Source organism: Simochromis diagramma, unplaced genomic scaffold, assembly GCF_900408965.1.
Source record: "Simochromis diagramma unplaced genomic scaffold, fSimDia1.1 OVJJ01000514.1, whole genome shotgun sequence".
Taxonomy (NCBI): Eukaryota; Metazoa; Chordata; class Actinopteri; order Cichliformes; family Cichlidae; genus Simochromis; species Simochromis diagramma.
Window position 1 is genome coordinate 1,904,201 of NW_024387346.1, and position 15,319 is coordinate 1,919,519.

Below are 15,319 nucleotides of genomic sequence, written 5' to 3' on the forward strand. Positions count from 1 at the left end.
TTCTTACTGGTCTGAATTGATACATCCAAACAAAGTACAACAATTAAGCCAAACACACAGGTTAAATGTGACCAAATGAAGATTTGTGTGAAGACATGTAGAAACTGTAGCTCAGTTCTCCTCCCTCCTCTCCGGCCTTGTGTCTTCCATCCACTTCCCCTCCCTTTGTTCTGGATCGTGATGGCACAAATGAAATTAACACACGATCGCAGAGCTGCTTATTCATCAGCTTCCAGATAATTTGAATGACAAAACCCTGTTACAGCGCGTATCAAGTATAAAAGCTGTCTGGCAGCCACAGGTTGTTGGACAGTTTCCCACAAATACAGAACATCAAACATGGGCAAGGTATGCAGAGAGCAGACCGGAAAACAAGCACTTTTCAAATTTAAGACAAACTGCAGATGAGCAATGGAGAGAAATAAAAGAGAAGGTCAGCTCTGACATCTTTTCTAAATCAATTTTGTAAAGTTTTTTCTTTCTTTTCCACAGATCATCTTCTACGAGGACAGGAACTTCCAGGGTCGCTCCTATGAGTGCATGAGCGACTGCTCTGACATGTCCTCCTACCTGAGCCGCTGCAACTCCTGCAGGGTGGAGAACGGCTGCTTCATGGTCTACGATCGCCCCAACTACATGGGGAACCAGTATTTTCTGAGGAGGGGCGAGTACTCAGATTACATGTCTTTTGGCATGAGTGACTCTATCCGATCCTGCCGATTAATTCCTCAGGTACTCAGGGATTACAACAAGGAAAACATGTCTAGTTCATATAATATCATAGTTTATATGATATTAGAAACTATGATATTGTTGAGCTGATGAAACTGCTTTTCACACACTAAATCTGCAAATCTGATATCAGCAACATTTCACTGTAGCCTTTAACGGTCCAACGTTTCCTCTCCTCCTTTAACTAACAGCACAGAGGCTCTTACAGGATGAGGATCTATGAGAGGGAGAACTTCCAGGGCCCGAATCACGAGCTGATGGACGACTGCGACAACATCATGGACCGCTACAGCCTGTCTGACTGCCAGTCATGCAATGTGATAGATGGCCACTGGCTGATGTACGAGCAGCCCCACTACAGAGGCAGGATGGTCTACCTGAGACCTGGAGAGTACAGGAGCATGAGAGATATCGGATATAGTGGCATGAGGCTCAGCTCTGCTAGACGTATAATGGATTCCTGTTGATGCAAAGGAAAATAATGCGCTGAATAATAAAGTGAAAGATTAAACTAATGCCATCTGATATTGAGTAGATTTGTGATGTACGTGTGTGCGGGTGGGTGTGTACGTGTTTGTGTGTGACTGTGTATTCATATCTCTGTGGGGACCAAAACTGTAAGTTTACTATACTTTTGGGAACCAACAATTCTTATGGGGACAGAATCCCAGTCCCCACAAGTTTAAAGGTATTTTTCAGACTCAAAATGTGGTTTTAGTGTCAGGGTTACAATTAGGTTATGGTTAGGGTAAGGAGCTAGGGAAAGCATTATGTCAGTTAGACGTTCCCACAAAGATATGAATACATGGTAGTGTGTGTGTGTGTGTGTGTGTGTGTGTGTGTGTGTGTGTGTGTGTGTGTGTGTGTGCGTGTATGTGTGTGTGTGGGGGGGGGGGGAGGAGTCGGGTGTCAACTACACTGTAATATATGAACTCATGCTAAAAAGCACACTACTGAGCTATAATAGCATACATAATAGAGGGATATTCAATTCCTCTAATTTCTAATGCAATTCTAGTTTATTTATAATAATCACAAAAATAGTTGCCCCAATCTTCATTAGAGAAGATCCTACAACGCATACAACAATAATACAAGAGCACATGTGTAACTTAAGACAGTATTATATCTGCTATGAAAATATCATGTTGCAGAAATATGTACAAAATGCAGTTAAATTACACATTGTCACAACAGTGTATATAAAAGATGTGTGCCACTGGACATTCTGGACATTGTTTTCACTTCATTACTTAAATCACGCTGCTGTTATTGTGTATATGCTGCTGTTATTGTGTATATATTTATTTATATTTCTTCATACATTTTTATATAGTTCTATATTGTGTATTTTGTTGTACAGTTATTTTATTTTCAACTTTAATTTATATATTTTATCTTATTCTCCCAGTTAAATTTACCCTTCATTCTAATTTGTGTTGTACAGTTATTTCATTTTTAACCTTAATTTATATTTTATTCCTTCCTAGTTAAATTTACCCTTTTTAATTTTTCATATTTATTTCCTATCTTATTCATAGCCTTTTCCTTTTTTGTTTTCTTTAGGTCACGAGCAGTTGTCCAAGCATTTCACTACATATCGTACTGTGTATGACTGTGTACGTGACAAATAAAATTTGAATTTTTGAATTTGAATTTTTAAACCAGATTTCTTTCTCCAACAGGAGGTGCCGCCTCTTGTTGCAAAAAGAATTGCAAAAATCTAAAATAAAATTACCGTTTATTTCTCTTGATCTCAGGCCAAACTAAACAGTTCATGATCTCAAGTTTCTTTATATCTAGTTTCAAGTCATGCTTCTCCTTTTGTAAAATATGGTCAATATGAGAGTCAAAATGATAAAAAAAGCAGGATATGCATTTCCTTGATTGTCATGTCATGTTTCAAAAGCAATGGTGAAGACACTCTGGATTTTATATGCTACACAGGTTACAACACACAGTTTAGACTGAATGATTTGTATTCACAATAAATGTTATTAGTAATATCACACATACAATTAAACACGCTTCTTCTGGGCTATATTCTCAGCAGCATATTAAACATATTAGGTCCCCATAAGGAGAATCATGTGCTAACGGCTGTCTAAATGACTCGGGTAAAGTTTGTAGCATGCGTGCTTGTTGTTTTTGTCTGCTTCCACTTGTCTTTGCACTAGGATGCTGTCGGAGTAAATGTGCAGTCATATTTGTTGTGTTCCCACTAGTGCTGTCAGCGTTAATCTCGTTTAAATGACGTTAACGCCACAACACGGCAAATCTCCGTTAACGAGCTACCGCGGATCGCCCCGTGCGTGGGGCTGGACGGCGTCAACACGTTAACAAGCTAACTGCGCTAACACACTAGTTCCCACCCATGTAATTGAGCATTGCGTGGCACATCCAACATACTGTTTTACTTTTGTCCATGACGCGCTTACCTTCAGGGTCATACGTCACATGAAAACCAAAATAATTCCAAACGCCAGATCTGAATGAGGGTGGGGGAGGTTCAATTTGCCATGTTGCAAGGAGGGCTTAACTTCTGTCTGGCTAGCTTGCCCTGCGCTCAGTGAATCTGCGTTCGACTACTCCGCCTAGGCTGCACTGTCGAGCGCAGATCCACTGAGCGCTAAACACAGACAGCATCGTCAGAAGGAAAGTTGATAAAATAAATTAAAAGTTTTGTATTGTTCAATACATATGTGTACCGAACCGAAAGCACTGTATCGAACGGTTCAATATCGATACGAGTATCGTTGCACCCCTAATAGATATATATAGATATAGATACATACAATGCTGAGGATGATGTACATCAGAGGTCCCCAACCTTTTTTTTGCTACGGACCGGTTTATGTCTGACAATATTTTCACAGACAGGCCTTTAAGGTGTCGCAGATAAATACAACAAAATAAAAGCAGTACTGGTACCAAAAAAAAGAAGATTTATTCATAACACACGGGAAAAGACCCAGGGATAAAAATGATAAAAAAAAAAAAACAATGATAAAAACTGATTAAAAACCCTGAAAACCATAAATTTCACACCCAAGCCTCAACTCTCGCAGCCCGGTACCAAACGACTCACGGACTTGGCCTGGGGTTTGGGGACCGCTGATGTACATGATGCAGTGGTAGACCGTGATCACCAGTCAGTATTGGTAACTAGTAAATGTGTTTGCCGAGATGTAAATGCTGTGATGTAAAAACTACAGTCTTTTCTTCACAAATGTAACTGTGTTTAAATCTAAAGTTGAAGCATTTGTACATTTGATCAGTTGCTCAGCTCTGATATGCATTCACATAATAGACTGAACACGAGGATGTAACAGAGTGCTTTTCAACACACAGCAATCACTGACAGTACAAAGAGTCCCAGCTGATACATCTGCTCACTGTCACCCACCTGTACCCCATATGAGAGCCACAGAGGTTGGCACTGCACCAGATGCATACAGTCTGGAATAATAACCATTTACAGAGCGATTTAACAAACATTATAGCCCTGTATGGTATCCTGCTGAGTAAGATATTCAAAACAATGGCTCCATAGATCATTTAGCCATCATGATGGGTATAAAAGTGACAGAGAGCTTGGCTGGGCCAAGTACAAGTGGAATCAGGGACAGAATTGACGACCAAAATGGGCAGAGTAAGAGAGAAATTTACAAACTGTTACTGTAATTGAGACCAATAAACACTTGATTAAATCATACATTAAACTGTTTTATTTTCAGATCATCTTCTATGAGGACAGGAATTTTCAGGGTCGCTCCTATGAGACCAGCAGTGACTGTGCTGAGCTCACCTCCTACCTGAGCCGCTGCAACTCCTGTAGGGTGGAGAGCGGCTGCTTCATGGTGTACGAACGTTCCAACTACATGGGTCACCAGATGCTGGTGAGAAGGGGAGAGTACCCTGACAACCAGCGGCTGATGGGAATGAGCATGAGCGACTGCATCCGTTCCTGCCGCATGATACCCATGGTATGTAAGACCTGAAAATATATAGAAATATACAGAAACTATGGGGTACCCCACATGTTTCAAAATAAAAGCATCTATCAGGCACTGAGAATATTTTTTGCTTGCATGTGCTGTGCACAAACTTGTAAGCTTCTTAATCATTTTGTGCTTTACTTCTATCTACTTCTATTTTCTGCAGTTATATGTGTTAAACAAAACAACTCTAATATTGCTGATAAAGTAATGATCTGTCCTTTCACAGCACAGAGGGCCTTTCAGGATGAAGATCTATGAGAGGGATAACTTCGGTGGTCAGGTGCACGAGCTGATGGACGACTGCGAGAACATCATGGACCGCTACCGCATGTCTGACTGCCAGTCTGCCAACGTGATGGATGGCCACTGGCTGATGTATGAGCAGCCTCATTATAGAGGCAGGATGATGTACCTGAGGCCTGGAGAGTACAGGAGCTTCAGGGAGATGGGGATGGGTCCCACGGACATGAGGATTGGATCCATCAGACGTATCATGGAATCCTGTTAGGCAAGACAGACAAAATAAATAAACTGTTAATAAACAGTTCATATCTGTTTCAGTTCATCATTTGGGTCGACTTCCCTGGCAAACTCACAAACCTGAGAGAAAAGTGCATGAATTATCAGCAACTGGCTGCTCTTACTGTTGATAGTTTATCCACGGTGTCACTTAATTCTTCTACTTATGAAATGTGTTGTGTCATATGAAGCACATGCCACTGAAAAATAAATTACTTAAATGTAAATAAAGCCGACATTACAGAACAACAGTTGTCTTTTATTTATGTTAATGCATGGTGCACTCCTGGTTAGCATAGGGCTGCTTTTCAGTCAGTTTTAATTTCCTGTTCTGCTCTGTGAAAACAGAAACAGAAAGTGTGTACATAAGAACATCTTTTGGTTTTATTGAAATACATTTTGTGTGGCAGAAATAACAGCGATGCATAAATCAGATGTATACAGGTAACATAAATGGAGTTAGGTTTAGGTTAGCACACACTACACACAGCACACCCAGTAACTTATACTCAATCCCAGCCTATTGGTCTTGATATGTCATTATGTCTTCAGACTTTCTACTTGTTACAATTCTCATAATGGCCATCAATAATGAAAGTGAAGGGTAATGATAGCTCTACTTGCCCTGCGTGTCCTAAAGATGGAGATTTTACAGCTGTGGTGAGGACACTGCATATAAACTAAAAGAAAGCTTCTGCATCTTGTTTGTTCTGGATCCTGAAGGAAGGAAGATTTAGAGCCACAAGAGAACACTTTACTTTTACGTAAGCTAGCAAGGTCATGACAATGTTGGAACACAGCTGTTTGACAAGAATTTAAAAGGGCTACTCAGTAATGGTCTTTCGCATCAGAGCTGGCTGAAAGTCTGGACGACTTAATCAGAGACGTGCTTTCTGAACACTGGAGAAAGCAATACAAATAAAAAGAGATGCTCATCTGGCACATCTCTAGGTACTCCAGGGGTAATTTAACTGTGTTAAAAAAGTGAATTTGTCCACTAACAGTTCCAATATTGTCATGTCATCGCAGGAGGTAGAATTATGTTATTGGCAATGGTAACAACTGTGAAAAAAATCATCAAGAAAAACACTGTGCAAGATGTCCCAAACAAGATTCTCAATTAGATATTTACTTTGGATTTTTGTAGAGCATGGGTCCCAAACTTCAATGAGCTGTGGCACTGTCATCTCATGTGAGGGCCGCTTTAGTGTTAAGGTTGTACAATAAAACAAACAAACAAATATTTACGAAAATGTAAATGTTTTTTCTCACTCTTAACTAATTGAAGCCTTTCATGAACTACCAAATGGATATAATAACTATAACTGTTCGTATTTAACAAAATGACAGTGCAGACATAAGTGAAAACCTTTCTTTACAAATAACTAACAAAGTCAATCCCTCAACATGTTTGTGCTCTCTGCTCGTATTGCCTTCATATTAAATCACTTTGTGTTTTTTAAAGAACTTATTTTAACATTGGACTCAACAACAAACAAATCCTCCCCAACAAAAAAATTAACTTCAAGGGTCAAATTGCATTATATTTCTTCACGTAGGGGTGATGTAGGCCGCAAGTGGCCCCTGGGCCGCGAGTTTGAGACCCCTGTTGTAGAGCATGGAATATTTAATTTTTGTGTTGACAGTTTGGATTTTTGAAGCAGGCAAAGTCTTTATAAGCTGAAGGTTGCTCATTTTGGCCTTTACATTCTCGAGGTAATGCTGACTGAATATGGCAATGTTTTTCTGGTGGAAATGTAACAAAAACATTATAGTGGGATTGTTTAATCCCACTATAATGGGATTAAACAATCCCATTATAGTCCATAATATCCATATTGCACAGGCTCTCCACCATATCTCCCTGACAACTTATTTTTTTCTGTTTTCTGATCCGTATACAATCCATAACAAGTAGAAAGTCTGAAGACATAAGTGAAGTTATCTTTTTATGGAGCACAACCATTGCAGATATAAATAATTTGGTGATGCATTTCCTATTAAAACTGGTCAAATTGCCCACTGTGATAAATGTCTATACCAACCTGATCTCATGTTGTCTGTTCATTTGAACCAAATAAACAGCAACTCTGCAGTGAATCTTATTAAATGGTATCCTGACAGACTTAGTGCTGGATGCTGTTTGCTAACTTCATCATTTCAACTTGTTCACATATTAGTATTCCCACAACTTGCACTCCTCACAAGCAGCCAAAAAATGCTCAGTTTATTTAAATTATTAGTTCAGAGGAAATTGATTACATGAAATGTTTCAGTTATTCATGTTTTTAAATCTTATCATGTTGCTCACTTGTAGCTGAACAAATTTCTAAAAACAAAAGAGAAGAAAAAACTAAAACTTTCTACCTTTACATATTGCACAGGCTCTCCACCATATCTCCCTGACAACTTATTTTTTTCTGTTTTCTGATCCGCATCTAATGCTCTACTTAACTGGACAATAAATCAGTTTTTGTGTGTTTTCATACCACAAAAAAGGAAATGATCTCTACAGTGTTCATATTTATATTTATAGTGTTTTATATTTTTACATAAACATATAATGACTTCAAAAACATCTGTTAGTAAATGAAATATCCTTTACACTGAAGACAGAAATGGTTGTCATACTACAGTTGGAAGCTTCTATTTATTTTCTTTATGTGTAACAACAATACCACATGTATACACTACATGCATTTCCACTAGTGTGGCGTCACAAAATAACCCTTTAGTTCCCTGACTGCTCAGTAGGCTTCTATGCCGTGTTGCTGGGTCAGGGGTTTGCACAATAGACGCCACACATCCTATGTTCCCACGCTGCAGGTATAAAAGTAACAGCTACCACTGACAGGAATACACAGAAGCCACAGCTCAGTCCTGAGGAACCACCAGAAAACCGTGACCATGGGCAGAGTATGTAAAGCATGGGAAAGATTTTTATTCATTAAAAAAAAAAATCTGTGGATTCCTATTCTAACAAGCTTTGTTGTTCTTTCAGATCATCTTCTACGAGGACAGGAACTTCCAGGGTCGCTCCTATGAGTGCATGAGCGACTGCTCTGACATGTCCTCCTACCTGAGCAGGTGTCACTCCTGCAGGGTGGAGAACGGCTGCTTCATGGTCTATGACCGCCCCAACTACATGGGAAACCAGTATTTCATGAGGAGGGGCGAGTACGCTGACTACATGAGCATGATGGGCATGAGTGGTGGTATCAGGTCTTGCCGTACGATCCCCATGGTAGGTGTAAAGTGGTGGTACTTCCATATAAGACCTTTTTGGAATTAACATAAGTTTCATGCTTAATTTTATTTTGTCTTGTGTCTATAAAACAGTACAGAGGCCAGTTCAGGATGAGGATCTATGAGAGGGAGAACTTCGGTGGTCAGATGTACGAGCTGATGGACGACTGCGACAGCATCATGGACCGCTACCGCATGTCCGACTGCATGTCCTGCAACGTGATGGATGGCCACTGGCTGATGTACGAGCAGCCCCACTACAGAGGCAGGATGATGTACCTGAGGCCCGGAGAGTACAGGAGCTTCAGGGAGATGGGAATGAGCGGGATGAGGTTCATGAGCATGAGGCGCATCATGGACATGTGCTAATTTTACATTTTGACTTCAATAAATGATATAAATTTCTAAATTCTTGTGTCATGACATTTAATTTCATTACTGTGAACCTTTTTAAGATCATTCATACTGAATTCAAATGCATTGAGTATCAGTGGAAACCACCGAGTAAAAAACATGTTTTCATTCTTCTTTTGAATGGCATCTCCAAAAGACTGAATTACCACCTGTTTCTATTTGATTTGTAGAAGTCAGCTGTGGTAGACAGCGATATATGGATATGCATCCAGCCTAGGTTATGGTATTTTTATTAATGCCTTTCAACAGTGTCGTTTCCAAGAGTAAATTCTGATTTGGTTCTGTGAAACAAACTGATGTGAATGTTCTTTATAAGTGTCTGGTTGGCATTTTTGGGTAACTTAGAGAAGTAACATTTCAGTATCACAGCCATTAAGAAGTAATCCATTACATTACAGCATCACATCCTAAGAAACAAATTTGTAAGCAAATTTTTGCTTTGCCAACATATAACACCACATACACAATGGTTTATTATGCATATGGGTACTGCATAAAAATAGAAAATAAAGTATATAATTTGTAACTATGTTTTGATTTATGTATTTGCAGTAGTCGATGCAAATATCATGAACGTACTGAATTTAACAAAACTAGAGAAAATAACCACGATAATATGAAGAGATTTGCTTCATTTTGGGTTCAGGGTCAACAAATTATCAGTATTTATTAGTAGTAGTCATTGTTTTGGAGCATCAAAGTGATATAGTTTATTTATGTAGTTCCATTCTGCCAGCTGAAAAGCACAATGTCAGCAGTAGTGATCTTCTGATTTGCAAAAGGAGAAATTAATCTGAAAGGCAATGACAGTACAAAGATATAAGGAACATAATTGTGTAGTGTTTTTCTTCAACTATCTGAGTATTCAGGTGAATATATTTCACCAAATCTTTACCCTGATTGGTTTTGACAGACTGCTCGAGAGCCAATTAGAATGCCTGAATAAGTAACATGACCACAACAGAGATGACGTTTGAGAACTGACCGATAAAAGCAAGGCACCAATGAAAAGTCAGTGGCTCATATGGAGAAACTGGAAGAGTAGGTTTCAAATAAATTTTACCAGCTGACCATATTTGATGGTTGTGGAATTCCAGGTGGAGTTTATCTTTTTTTCTTAGTGTCCCTGCATGTGTTTCTTCTAGATACTCCAGTTTCCTCTTACAGTCCATATGCATTAGGTTAATGGTGATTCTCAGTTGGCCATGGATGCAGATGTAAGAACATGTGGCTGTCTGTCTCAGTATAGTAAGAACATGTAAACCCCAGCCATCTAAGGATTCAAACCCAGGACCTTCTTACTGTGAGTCAGTGATGCTAACCACGGAACCACTGTGCTGCCTCTAAATCCAGTTCCCCTAAAATCCTAAATGATTTCAGATCATTTGCACTTAAATCAGTTTTGATAAAAATATTTGAAAACTGGTGAGGTAGGCGATCTTGAGAAAAACAGCAGGTGGTTGACCCGGTCTCTCTACAGGCTACTGGGAAGAGTAGAAGATGCCACAGTAACTTTGTTCAACTCAGTTTTAAAAAACTTGGAGAGAAAAGGTTCTCAGCCACAATATTAAAACCACTAATGAGGCGAGGTGATTAATGAGTATTAATCATTCTGTTACAATCCTTTGCTTTTCCAGAAAAGTTTAGAGCATTGCATTCCTGTGGATCTTACTTTGACACTGAGCACCTGCCTGAACTTAGCTCTGAAGTGACTCGTGACACACAACAGAGATTCCAAGGCTTTGTTTTGACATCCAAACTCCCCAGATGACAGTCCAATCAAAGAACTCCTTAATGAGCAGGAATAAACCTTTCCTCCACAACTGCCTTTTAGAAATATACTGCAAGCACTTTAAAACTACTTCAACAGAGGGAACATGTCTGTGTGAAAAGAGGAAGTAAAGCTTGTAGAAGTGCAATGAATACAGTTATTTCCTTTTCTAAAGTGGTGTGTTTTTTCAAGGTGTTTGATCTTTTTTATGAAAATAGTTTATAATCAGAAATTATTATCAAAGTTATTCAAAAGAAAGACAATGAAAGTAAAAAAAAAAAAAAAGACTAAATACCTAATGATCTCACGGCCCAATTCCTATTTTTAAAACTTCATAGCAATGGAAAATGTCAAAAGATGAAGACTAAAGAACATATACATTCATCTGCACAATATGAATCTGCTGAAATCATTTATTCTGTTCATGAAATTGTCACGGTCTGGCTGGCAGACCGTGGGGAGATGGGGAAATAGGACCCAAACGCCGGACTCTTCAGTGCAACAGTGTTTATTTACAAGGTGGTGAAGTAAACAACAATAAATCCCCAGTTTCCCAGACTCCCGTGTAGTGTCTTCTTCCCAAAAGTCCCCCTCTGCCCCAGTGTCCCTGCACTCCCCGTGCTCACTGCTCTTTCTCGTCCCACACTCTTCCTGAGGGGAAAACAATAGAGGCAGCCGTTACACACTTATCCCAGCAGGGATACACTCACACTTGACTGTGCTTGAAGACTGACGTGTAGTCAAACGTAATAATCCAGCGTCGGTGGAAGCTCCATCGCTCATCTAAATAGCTCCCCCGACAAGCCCAGATGAGGAGCAGGTGTGCGGCAAGGACTTCAGGTGTGGCCAGCCCTCAAGTTAGGCCACACCCCCAGGGCTGAAGGTGCCTGTAACTTGGCCACAGAAGAAAGGCAACACACACACACACACACACACACACACCTGCCTACATACAGATGTGCACAGGGGCAGTGCAGACAACACACCAAATAATAATAATAATAATAATGATAATAATAATAATAATAATAATAACATTATTATTATCATAATAATAATAATAATAATAATAATAATAATAATAACATTATTATTATCATAATAATAATAATAATAATAATAATAACAACAGGCAGCACGGTGGCACGGTGGTTAGCACTGTTGCCGCACAGCAAGAAGGTCCTGAGTTCAATTCCACCATCAGGCTGGGGTCTTTCTGTGTGGAGTTTGCATGTTCTCCCCGTGTTTGCGTGGGTTCCCTCCGGGTACTCCGGCTTCCTCCCACCGTCCAAAGACATGCAGCTTGTGGGGATAGGTTAACTGGATAATCTAAATTGCCACTAGGTGTGAATGTGAGTGTGAATGGTTGTCTGTCCTTGTGTGTTAGCCCTGCGACAGACTGGTGACCTGTCCAGGGTGTACCCCGCCTCTCGCCCTATGACAGCTGGGATTGGCTCCAGCGCCCCCCGCGACCCTGAAAAGGATAAGCGGAAGCGAATGGATGGATAATAATAACAATAACAACAACAGTCATAGTCCCCACTGCCCACGGACCCCGAGTCCCCAGAGCCGGGTCCGTGACAGAAATAACAAACAAACAACTTTCTTTTTTTGTAAATACCATCACTTGAAAACAAATTAAATATACAAATACCTGCCATAGCATTGAAAATCACAAATTCAAACTCAGTTATAACAAATCACCAAGTATACCATTTCTTTTTCCCTCTTTAACTCATACTCAGGAGTTTGGCAAAAGTTCGTATTATTAGCCTTGAGGGGCTCACTTTTACATACCTGATGAAAACAAATCCACAAACTACTATCTACTTATCTGGCTTGATAACTGCTATCTGGCTTGTTCGTATAAACTCACTATTGTACTATACAGCTTGCAGAAAATCTATACTTTTCAAAAGTCATTCACATCTATATAAATAACGTTCTAAGCTATTTTTATAAAAAAAAAAAAAAAAACAACCTCTGCTCTTGTAAAAGGAAAATTCTGTTAAGAGGTTATGACCTTGTTGGTATATGGGTAAGCAACTAAAAACTGTATAGGCTTCTATAACAGCTTGCTGTGTCAGGGCTTTGAACAATGGACAGGCAAACTGTCTTTGTCTCTGGCCAGGTATAAATACAACTTGTTCAGACAGCCAGTGCATCAGTTCAAAAACAGTTCTCTAAGAGACCTGAATCACCGCAGTCAACATGGGCAAAGTAGGAAACTAAATTGTTAAATCAACATTAATTAGCCTATACTTAAGTTATCTTGGAGAGCATGATTGTAAAAATGTCCTTTAAACCCATTGTACTTTTTTCAGATCATCTTCTACGAGGACAGGAACTTCCAGGGTCGCTCCTATGAGTGCATGAGCGACTGTCCCGACATGTCCTCCTACCTGAGCAGGTGTCACTCCTGCAGGGTGGAGAGCGGCTGCTTCATGGTCTATGACCGCCCCAACTTCATGGGAAACCAGTATTTCATGAGGAGGGGCGAGTACGCTGACTACATGAGCATGATGGGCATGAGCGGTGGTATCAGGTCTTGCCGTATGATCCCCATGGTAGGTGTAAAGTGGTGGTACTTCCATATAAGACCTTTTTGGAATTAACATAAGTTTCATGTTTAATTTTATTTTGTCTTGTGTCTACAAAACAGTACAGAGGCCAGTTCAGGATGAAGATCTATGAGAGGGAGAACTTCGGTGGTCAGATGTACGAGCTGATGGACGACTGCGACAGCATCATGGACCGCTACCGCATGTCCGACTGCCAGTCGTGCCACGTGATGGATGGCCACTGGCTGATGTACGAGCAAGCCCACTACAGAGGCAGGATGATGTACCTGAGGCCCGGAGAGTACAGGAGCTTCAGGGAGATGGGAATGAGCGGGATGAGGTTCATGAGCATGAGGCGCATCATGGACATGTGCTAATTTTACATTTTGACTTCAATAAATGATATAAATTTCTAAATTCTTGTATCTTGACATTTAATTTCATTACTAACTCAGAGAAGTAACATTTTAGTATCACAGCCATTAAGAAGTAATCCATTACATTACAGCATCACATCCTCAGAAACAAATTCATAAGAATACTTTTGCTTTACCAACATATAACACCACATACACAATAGTTTATTATGCATTTGGGTACTGCATAAAAATAGAAAATAAAGTACATCAAGTAAATAAGAATATCTTTTGGTTTTAATGAAATACATTTTGTGTGGCAGAAATAAGAGCGATGCAAAAATCAGATGTATACAGGTAACATAAATGGAGCTAGGATTAGGTTAGCACACACTACACACAGCAGATCTCAGTAATGGTCTTTCGCATCAGAGCTGGCTGAAAATCTGGACAACTTAATCAGAGATGTGCTTTCTGAACAATGGAGAAAGCAATACAAGTAAAAAAGGGATGCTCTTTTGGTATATCTCTAGATACTCCAGGGGTACATAACTATGTTCAAAAAGTATGAAAAAGTGATTTTGTCCACTAACAGTTCCAATATTGTCATGTCATCGCAGGTGGTAGAATTTATGTTATTGTGAAAAAAATCATCAAGACAAACACTGTGCAAGATGTCCCAAATAAGATTCTCAATTAGTTATCTACTTTCAAGGTTGTAGAGCATGGAATATTTTATTTTTGTGTTGACAGTTTGGATTTTTGAATTAGGCAAAGTCTTTAGAAGCTGATGGTTGCTCATTTTTGTTTTACCAACATTGAACACCCCTTAGCATTTACATTGATCCTGTTGGTTATATGGTTCACTTTACATATCACTGCATTACTTCACCTTACTGCATAGGAAGTTGGCATTGGTGGCATCTCCTATATCACATTACCAGCTTGCTTATTTCCCCCTGAGGACACGCTTCAGCCAAAAATCAGAACAGTGTCGTGGAGCTGTGGAGCTTCTTAGTAGCTGGCAGAAACTGATTGTCACCACAAAGTGTTGATTCAAAATGTCCTCTAGCACCAATCACAGGTATGGTCATAGCGTCAGTTGCTACTGATAAATGAAAAACAGCAGTTTCAAGTGGGGGATGCTGTGGGGTAAACAGTTTTTCATGATGAGCGGTGAGGGGGTGCAACATATTCAGTTTTAGAATTCATATTTAATGTTAATTATAGCTACACATACTTCACAGTGTGTCTCTATCCAGCCTTCCTCCCTCACCCCAAACGTCGCGACAGATGGCCGTCCCTCTCTGAGCCTGGTTCTGCTGGAGTTTTCCTCCTGTTTAAATGGTGTTTTTCCTTTCCACTTTGACCAAAGTGCTAGCTCACCGAGGGTTACATGATTGTTGAGGTTTTCTCGGTTTTCTTTGTATTATTGTATGGTCTTATGTTACAGCATAGAGCACCTTGAGGCAACTGTTGCTGTGATTTGGCGCTATATAAATAGAAATGCATTGAATTAAAAATGTACTTTTACAATGTAATGGCCTTTCTTGTTGCCATCTCACTTGCTGACAAGTACTTTAAAACATTCATTTGTAACCACTGCCAGTAGGAATTGGGCAGTTACCCTGTCAAACTAAACTGTTAAACAAATCAAAACTTGAGTTTCTGAAATAACCCCCAATGTGAAAAATACTATTGACATATTTACATGGCAAC

At 39.6% G+C, this 15,319-nt stretch overlaps 4 protein-coding genes across 5 annotated transcripts; all 4 read left to right on the forward strand.

Moving 5' to 3' along the window:
* Nucleotides 1-339: 339 nt before the first annotated feature.
* Nucleotides 340-1,498, forward strand: LOC120718284 (gamma-crystallin M3-like). The gene is made up of 3 exons (XM_040006756.1): nucleotides 340-348; nucleotides 493-732; nucleotides 924-1,498. The coding sequence occupies exons 1-3, from the start codon at nucleotides 340-342 to the stop codon at nucleotides 1,197-1,199; spliced, it is 525 nt and encodes a 174-aa protein (XP_039862690.1). The 3' UTR covers nucleotides 1,200-1,498.
* Nucleotides 1,499-3,765: 2,267 nt separating this feature from the next.
* On the forward strand, nucleotides 3,766-5,490 carry LOC120718277 (gamma-crystallin M3-like). Its single transcript, XM_040006747.1, has 3 exons — nucleotides 3,766-4,384; nucleotides 4,470-4,718; nucleotides 4,960-5,490. Exons 1-3 carry the CDS (start codon nucleotides 4,376-4,378, stop codon nucleotides 5,239-5,241), a joined length of 540 nt encoding a protein of 179 aa, XP_039862681.1. The 5' UTR covers nucleotides 3,766-4,375; the 3' UTR covers nucleotides 5,242-5,490.
* A 2,669-nt stretch (nucleotides 5,491-8,159) lies between these two features.
* On the forward strand, nucleotides 8,160-8,907 carry LOC120718282 (gamma-crystallin M3-like). The gene is made up of 3 exons (XM_040006754.1): nucleotides 8,160-8,168; nucleotides 8,254-8,496; nucleotides 8,592-8,907. The coding sequence occupies exons 1-3, from the start codon at nucleotides 8,160-8,162 to the stop codon at nucleotides 8,865-8,867; spliced, it is 528 nt and encodes a 175-aa protein (XP_039862688.1). The 3' UTR covers nucleotides 8,868-8,907.
* Nucleotides 8,908-12,894: 3,987 nt separating this feature from the next.
* LOC120718281 (gamma-crystallin M3-like) lies at nucleotides 12,895-13,661 on the forward strand. Of its 2 annotated transcripts, none has more exons than XM_040006753.1 (3): nucleotides 12,895-12,903; nucleotides 13,008-13,254; nucleotides 13,353-13,661. In XM_040006753.1, exons 1-3 carry the CDS (start codon nucleotides 12,895-12,897, stop codon nucleotides 13,619-13,621), a joined length of 525 nt encoding a protein of 174 aa, XP_039862687.1. In that variant the 3' UTR covers nucleotides 13,622-13,661. The 2 variants fall into 2 exon arrangements, with proteins under 2 accessions (XP_039862687.1, XP_039862685.1); XM_040006751.1 differs by having other exon boundaries at nucleotides 13,008-13,250; nucleotides 13,346-13,661.
* Nucleotides 13,662-15,319: the final 1,658 nt, after the last annotated feature.

What these genes read in the sequence shown, in the direction of transcription:
- LOC120718284 (XM_040006756.1), top strand. An exon ending in CCTGCCGATTAATTCCTCAG is followed by an intron (nt 733 to 923) that starts GTACTCAGGGAT and finishes TTTAACTAACAG; the next exon opens with CACAGAGGCTCTTACAGGAT.
- LOC120718281 (XM_040006751.1), top strand. An exon ending in CTTGCCGTATGATCCCCATG is followed by an intron (nt 13,251 to 13,345) that starts GTAGGTGTAAAG and finishes TCTACAAAACAG; the next exon opens with TACAGAGGCCAGTTCAGGAT.
- LOC120718277 (XM_040006747.1), top strand. An exon ending in CCTGCCGCATGATACCCATG is followed by an intron (nt 4,719 to 4,959) that starts GTATGTAAGACC and finishes GTCCTTTCACAG; the next exon opens with CACAGAGGGCCTTTCAGGAT.
- LOC120718282 (XM_040006754.1), top strand. An exon ending in CTTGCCGTACGATCCCCATG is followed by an intron (nt 8,497 to 8,591) that starts GTAGGTGTAAAG and finishes TCTATAAAACAG; the next exon opens with TACAGAGGCCAGTTCAGGAT.